The 7,272-nt window shown below is 39.3% G+C and overlaps 1 protein-coding gene across 1 annotated transcript; it reads left to right on the top strand.

The window, feature by feature from the left end:
• The first annotated feature begins 211 nt into the window (after window positions 1–211).
• LOC143330881 (CD209 antigen-like protein C) lies at window positions 212–6,860 on the top strand. The gene is made up of 8 exons (XM_076747639.1): window positions 212–261; window positions 510–700; window positions 2,464–2,594; window positions 2,686–2,787; window positions 3,181–3,360; window positions 4,060–4,202; window positions 4,946–5,055; window positions 6,324–6,860. Exons 3-8 carry the CDS (start codon window positions 2,525–2,527, stop codon window positions 6,478–6,480), a joined length of 762 nt encoding a protein of 253 aa, XP_076603754.1. The 5' UTR covers window positions 212–261; window positions 510–700; window positions 2,464–2,524; the 3' UTR covers window positions 6,481–6,860.
• Window positions 6,861–7,272: the final 412 nt, after the last annotated feature.

Raw genomic sequence — 7,272 nt, 5'->3', positions numbered from 1 at the left:
ATATAAGCTACTGATGCAAATCCTTGGCTTAAATGTGGAGTTACAACATGCAGCCTGGAATTATTTCTCATTTTCACAGCACTCATGATGAGTTGCTGATCACTAATAAAATCAGTTGTGGAGTCTGAATGCTAGCAGAATAAAAAATGTTTTATTCACGTGTTTTTTAATGATTTTACTAGGGTCAGTCTGTTTCTCTCAGTTTCTCCAGTCTTTTTGATGGTGGCCTCAATTACTGCAACCTCTACAACCTGCTGACAGGTGAGTGTGTAACCAGGATCATTCATTTTATACAGACATTGATCATCTTACTGCTGCTCTGCTGCTCTGAAAGTCTGATCCTATTATTATTGCTCACATTAGACACTGCTGTGCTGCTGCTTGACTCTACTAAACTATAACATTGAGCACCCTCTGCGTTTTAATGAGGACTGAAGAATATTTGGCATGAATGTGAGAGAATCTCATTTCCATCCATCTGTGTTTGTGAATGAATGATTGGATTCCAGCGAGCGGCCTAACATCCGCCCCAGGCTTCATGGAGATGACCAATGAATGGGCTTGCATGGGCTACAAACTCTCCACCTGTAACACCCAACGAGCTTGGATGATGAAGTGACTTCTAGAAATGTGGAGAAGCGTACGTATGCAGACACTGAGTTGAGCTTTCACATCAAGGGCTGCTACAAGAACACATCAGGTTGGTCATCAACTGTAGACAGACAAAATTGTGTGTGTGTGTGTGTGTGTGTGTGTGTGTGTGTGTGTGTGTGTGTGGTTACAGTAAGTGATGAAAATAAAGACAAAATATTTGTGAGCAAAAGCTTTAATATTTCATAGACATCACTTACATATCATTAAGGTTCAACCTCGATCAGTGATTAATTCAAATGATGCAGGTGTTGCTGTGATTAAAAGGACTTTTATCATTGGCTGTTGTAATCAAGCTTGGTGTACACACTGCATGTCATGTGCCTTGAATTGCTTGTTTAATGGCTGACAAAGGTCTTAGAGCTTTGTCAGCCATTAAGGAGCTGCTGATGTTGCTCTACAGTTTTTCTCATTTCCTCGGCACATTTTCTCAAACACTGTTGCAGTTGTCAAAACATGAACTGTAATCAACACGTGATTTTATACTGTTTTATATGATATACTTTCTCCACTTCATTTGTCCTGCAAGATGCTGCTACTCAAGCAAAACATTTAAGTCAAGACTCCAAATTAAATAAATTCATCATCCTCTGCATCACTGGCAGCAAAGTGGCTTTACCCTTCATCACTGCTTAAGTGAAGACAGTCAGACATCCAAGGAACTGTATCAGTATGACAGAAGAGCGTTTCTAAAACTGTTTCCTCGTGTCATTTCTCAATTCCACTATTCCACATATCCACACAAGAACTGCCAGCTGAATAAACTCATTTCATGCAAACACCACTTTCAACTGTTTTTCATACATTTTTCTTTCAACTGTCCATTATATGCCCCATTCACAGCGAATAAAAAATCAAAAATGACACTACTGTACATTAAAAAATACCTCAGTATAACACTTTTATTTAATTAAGAACTATTAAGGGTTGAAAACTAACCATAACTATATTACCGACAATAAAGTACTGAAAACTGACTGACAGGTACAGTTCAGCAGAGAAGCAGTGTAATCCATTATGAGCATCGAGATGAAGGCAATGCATCCCTCAGTCAAGTAAAGATACTGCATTTGCACATATAAACTCGGTGTGAAAGTAACAGGAAATGAATGTACTGATGTGAGAAAATGAACAGTGCTGTGGACTTCAGAACTGCACATTGTTTTGACTATTACAACATTCCTTTGATGATCATGGCAAATGTAACAACCTTACCAGTGCTGTCAGTGTGTGAGAACGAATCACTTCCCTTGGTAGCTGTCTGACATAAGCCAAGGTTTGGTTCACCTACCACAGAGCCTGCGTTTCTTTTGCTCAGCTGCAAACAAATTTTTGCAGATAGATAGAATGTTAAATATGAACATTCAGTCTAAGAGCAAGAAAAACAACAAGCAGGATTGTGTTTCCCTCTAAACTTCATTCGTGGAGGATAAAATGGAGAAAACTGCTTCATCACTTGTCATTTTATTGTTTGAGTGGTATTCTCTTCTATCTTACCACTGCTGCTACACGACCCACTAATGATTGAGTAATGTGGACGCTGGGTTAAGATTTTAGCCGTATGAACATTTTTCCTACGAGCAGCAAACGAAAAGCCAAGAAACTTCCTGAGAAAAAGTGTCCACATGTTGATTTCTGTCTAAAATGTGTAACAAATGTTCAGAACCTGCAGAATCAAATACTTTTGAAAAAATGCAGAAAGTTCATTCATGTTCCTGTTTCAACCGAATAAGAGGTGATTCTCAGGGTCTATTTTTAGCATATTTGAGATGTAACTTCCTGATCAAGTCAAAAAAACTGAACTCATTTCAGTGCAGGGTAACTTCTGCTGCAGATCAGACCCTCCACCAAATACCTGACACACTTCTGAGTGATGGAGGAAATCTATGCAAATATTGGATGTGACAAATCTGTTAACCTAAAGGCATCCCAGTACCAGAGAGGTAAGACTAATGAGTGAGACAGAGAGGCTGACTGACTGTCATTGATACCGTCGTATCATTAACTGTATTCACTGCTCTTTTCTGTGTTCAGGTCCCCAGAGTTCAGAGAGGAGGTTTCATGGAGCTGTTGTTCTCTTTCTGGGGCTGCTCAGTGTCTTCCTGCTGGTGGGACTCATCGGCCTCGGTGTCCACTGTGAGTTCTCAAATCACATTCAGAAGTTTGCTGTGTTGCAACAGGCTTTTTTGTTTTTGTCTTCTTGCTTTTCTTGATGCCAGCATGCTGTATGAATGCTGGCACACATTTTATTTGTCATGTCTTTTCTGCTTTGTAGAACTACTTGGATTTGTTTCAGTGTTTTTCCATAAAACTACAATGGTAACAGACAGCATTGTTGTCCCATCATTACAGCCTCGCCAGAGACGATACATAATACTGCTTTCATACTGCAGTCAAGCTTGCTCAACACATGCAGAAATCTTTTGCTTTTTAAAAGTGAATCTGGAAGTTTAAATTGTGGTTCGTGAAAATGTACATTTCGAATGTGAAGTAGTATTTGAGATCTGTCACACCATTGATGTATTTCAGGCCATGTCTCAGCTCGTGATTCAGCTGCAGATTTCTCCATCATGAAGGAATTCCTGAACGAGAGCCTCCAGGCCAGTAATGACAAGCTGTCCTCCGTCATTGAAGAGAGAGACCTGCTGAATGCCAGCCTCACTGAAGTGACCAAAGAGCTCAACGGGCTTGAGTGTTTGTCCAGACAGAGTGAGTCATATCTGTGGTTACTGTAGTTACTTCTACACACTGTGTAGAAGAGCAACTAATGGTATTTTGGTGAAGAGACATGTAGATGATCCGGCACTCTAAATTCTACAAATGACCTACAATCAACAAATCTGTTGCCAAAGTAACTATATGTGGAACCTCTCTTTGCTCTTTTACTGGAGTGGAAATGAATTCAAAGAATCAGTTTAGTAGATGTTACTGAATCTGAAAGCTTCTCTGTAAACCCTGAGACAGGCAGCTCCAGAGCATTGAGGCTTTGATAATAAAACTCAATCAGCTGTTTAAGGAAGCCCTGCCCGACTGCCCTCCGGCTCCCAGGGAAACCAGTAATTCAGCAAAAGAGAGGTCAACCCGATGAAGTGCTTTAAACGTGATCAGTCAAATCTTAAAACCACCTCTGAAACAGCCGCGTAACCGCTAAAGAGGGGTTGAGATCTTGTCTCACTGAATTTCTTATAAGGTCATGCAGCAGCAGTTTGTACAAATTGAAAATATGAGCTTTTGGACAGAACATGAAACTGCAGAAGAATATTACGCCTAGAAAAATGTATGGTATTCCCAGGATCAACACAATTGAGCGTAATTCCAGGCAGAATCCCTGGTCACTTGCTGTGTATTCCACATGTTTGTGACACGCATGACCTGACTATGACAAATCTTTAATCTTGTACGTTACAGAGAAAACTTGTCCTGCAGGATGGAGGAGGTTCATGAGCTCCTGTTATCTCTTCTCCAAGGAGTCTGCTTCATGGACAAGAAGCGAACAGGACTGTACAAACAGAGGAGCACATCTGGTCGTCATAAACAGCACTGAAGAACAGGTACAGACTGTTCATTTTGTGTGTGTGTGTGTGTGTGTGTGTGTGCGCACATTGATCCCTCATTGCACTGTTTTAACACCTTGAAAAAGTCGAAACACCCATTTTAGGAAAGCACGATGTTCATCTCATGCTGCACGCGGTGTATCTAACACCTTCACAACCTTCACAGTCTTTGAATGCGCCTGTGCTGATATTCTTAGGTTCAGCATACACGTGTGTCAAAGTTTTTTTTCACACAGCCGCCGTCCTCCAGACCAACAGTGGTCAAAGACTCCACAAGCACGGAAAGACTGCTTTAACCTGTCTCTTTGTTTTACTGCAGTATGTAATATTTTATCAGTTTGATCAATAAAAAATCCGTGGATCAATTAAAAACTGTCTGTGGAAACATCAAGTCATTTCAAAAGTAGCAAAAGTACAATATTATGCAAACTTTTATGTAATTCCTTATTTACCAATTGTTTTTTGTGAAAGATCAATAACCATTTGTATGTGTAGACCCAGTACCAACCATTCTTTAGATGCATTAATACTTATTGGCTTATATGGTTATTAATATAATAATAAAAGTTTCTTGAGCATTTAAATAAAAATCTTCTGAAATACATTTCTCAAAAATGAATAATGTTGCTAAACACTGTGGGGCTTTTTGTTTATTTGCTTGTGTGTGTGTGTGTGTGTGTGTGTGTGTGTGTGTGTGTGTGTGTGTGTGTATGTGTGTGTGTGTGTGTGTATTGAAACAGACATTCCTCTCTAACTTCACCAATGTTGAAACTTGGAGTTGGATTGGTTTGATTGACAAGGACATGGAGGGGACCTGGAAATGGATTGATGGAAGTCCACTGACTCTCAGGTTAGACTTAAATGTGTTTCTACTTGGTTGTTTGTACAACTGCAGTGTGTTAGACGTGCAGTGTGAATAAAATTACACTTTATATCTTTTTTTAAATCTTTTTATTGAAAAACCAAGAGTAGTGACAATGACTTAACAGCAAGGTTACATACGTTTTTCTTTTTTAAACACACAGAACACCCCCCACCCATCCACCCATCCACCCCAACCGGACAAAATAATTATAATAAAGAAAAAAGATTTAGTGACAGGTGTCTACACATAGATAAACCTGAATAAAATTTAAACACAAATAAATGAAGTGGATTTCAATGAGCGCCAGCATGACTTCAGAGCTCTGTATGTCAGGCCAAGTGTGCTTTAGTGTGGGTCTAAGCCCCAAGACTCTATAGGCTCATGAAATCTTCTAATTTAGTCAGTCAATGTGTTGGGAAGTTCTTGAAGATTATTAAAGTGAGACAAAAGAGGTTCCCAGACTGACTGAAATTTGTCTGAGCCTCTAATTGCAAATTTAATCTTCCCCAAATGTAAAAATAGCATCGGATCTTTCAGCCATTGTGCTGCAGTGGGTGAGATATTTGATTTCCAATTACGTAAATTTTGTCTTTACGCAAGCAAAGAAACAAATACTATGAAGTTAAGTTGCTCCTTGGTCATGCTTGTTTCCTCATTTGGTACACCAAATAATGCGATCATTGCACAAGGTTGTAAAGTGACTGCAATGACTTCAGACAGTACATCAAATATGGCAGACAGGTACCCTGTTAGCTTATGGCAAGACCAAAACATATGTGTCAAATCTGCCACCTTAACATGACATCTGATACAACTGCTATCAACTTTGGATAAAAAGAGGGAATTTTCTCTCCACTCCAATGCAAGCAATGTGCAACCTTAAACTGAATAAGACCCAGTCTACTTTATATCATTTTATATCGTAAGACTGATACATAACCTGATAGGGAACATTTGATGGAAACTCTGAATATGAAGGTGGGGTTGGCTTTCACATTTGGTTGCGCAATCCACGGAGCATACCGGAGAATGCTTAAAGCACACTCAGCAGCATTTCATGGTGCATCTGAGACTGGCTTCCTGGTCCATGCCCAAGTTTTACTTCCCCAAACTTCCTGAGTTCTCAATTGAAACTAACTGACCCGAGCTTGAAAACACTCTAACCTTGGGTTTTGTTTTTGGATTTGGTGGAAATTTAGAAGAACTGACCTCTGATTTGCATCTCATGATTCCCTCGTTCATCGACCTATAAGGTACTGGGAGGCAGGGCAGCCTGATAACGGCGGTGGAGATCCACAGTGGGGTGAGGAGGACTGTGCACACATCAGAACTGGCAAGAAAACTGAAGAAAACTGGAACGATCGGTCATGTGATGTTTCTCTGCGATGGATCTGTGAGAAAAAGATTTAGAGTTTGTGTACAATAAATATACATATTTTTGCCAACTTACTAGCTATGATTCTACAGAAGGCCTTTGCTATGGAGTGTCTTTCCATGATCAGGTGTGTGTGTGTGTGACTGAGACAGTAACATGTTATTCCAGGTCTTTCTGTGTAAGCGTCTCTGCATCAGGCTGAGGATGTTCTATATGTTTAATCAGAGTGTGCGTTTTATATTTCTGAGTGATTATTGATGGAGTGTTCTGATCAATGCTGTCTTCCAGCAAGTACAAAGTCAAGGCTCAAGGTGTGTGATATCCATCTGGTGGTTATCAAAGAAAGAAGAAGAAGCTTTAAAAGGAAACAGATCCAGTAAACTGTTTTTTTGTTACCTGATTTGCTTTTACAGTGTGCGTGTAAGCTTTGTGACAGCCAAACATCAAATCATAGTTAAACATCATGATTACAATTTTGGTTCATTATGTATTAAAAATCAAATTAAGCTCTACTGTGAATTAAAATATAGTCCAAATGAACAGTGGAACAGTGAAAAATAGTAGATATTCAATGCATAGTGTTTCAGAAAAATGAAAAAAAAAAGTTCTTATTGTCATTAAGATTTGAATCATTTTACCTGACATTCATTTTAGTTCATTATAGTTTGTCAGTTGTGGTGATGTGCTCTGTGATGGTGGTAGCTGAAACTGTATTGGTTGTGGCTTAATCATTGGTGGAATTAAATGCTTTTAAAAAGTTTTCTTGACTGTCTTTATGTCTCTTCCCTCATCTGTTATCTTCTCTCTAACGGGGAAGTCAGAGTTTT

The sequence above is a fragment of the Chaetodon auriga genome, chromosome 13 (assembly GCF_051107435.1).
Source record: "Chaetodon auriga isolate fChaAug3 chromosome 13, fChaAug3.hap1, whole genome shotgun sequence".
NCBI classification, from domain to species: domain Eukaryota; kingdom Metazoa; phylum Chordata; class Actinopteri; order Chaetodontiformes; family Chaetodontidae; genus Chaetodon; species Chaetodon auriga.
This window is presented reverse-complemented; position numbering and strand designations above follow the sequence as displayed.

Excerpts from the sequence above, each read along its gene's own strand:
- LOC143330881 (XM_076747639.1), top strand. The coding sequence starts at position 2,525 with ATGGAGGAAATCTATGCAAATATTGGATGTGACAAATCTGTTAACCTA. Across the intron at positions 2,788-3,180 it reads CATCGGCCTCGGTGTCCACT|GCCATGTCTCAGCTCGTGAT; the intron begins GTGAGTTCTCAA and ends GATGTATTTCAG. Across the intron at positions 5,056-6,323 it reads GGAAGTCCACTGACTCTCAG|GTACTGGGAGGCAGGGCAGC; the intron begins GTTAGACTTAAA and ends TCGACCTATAAG.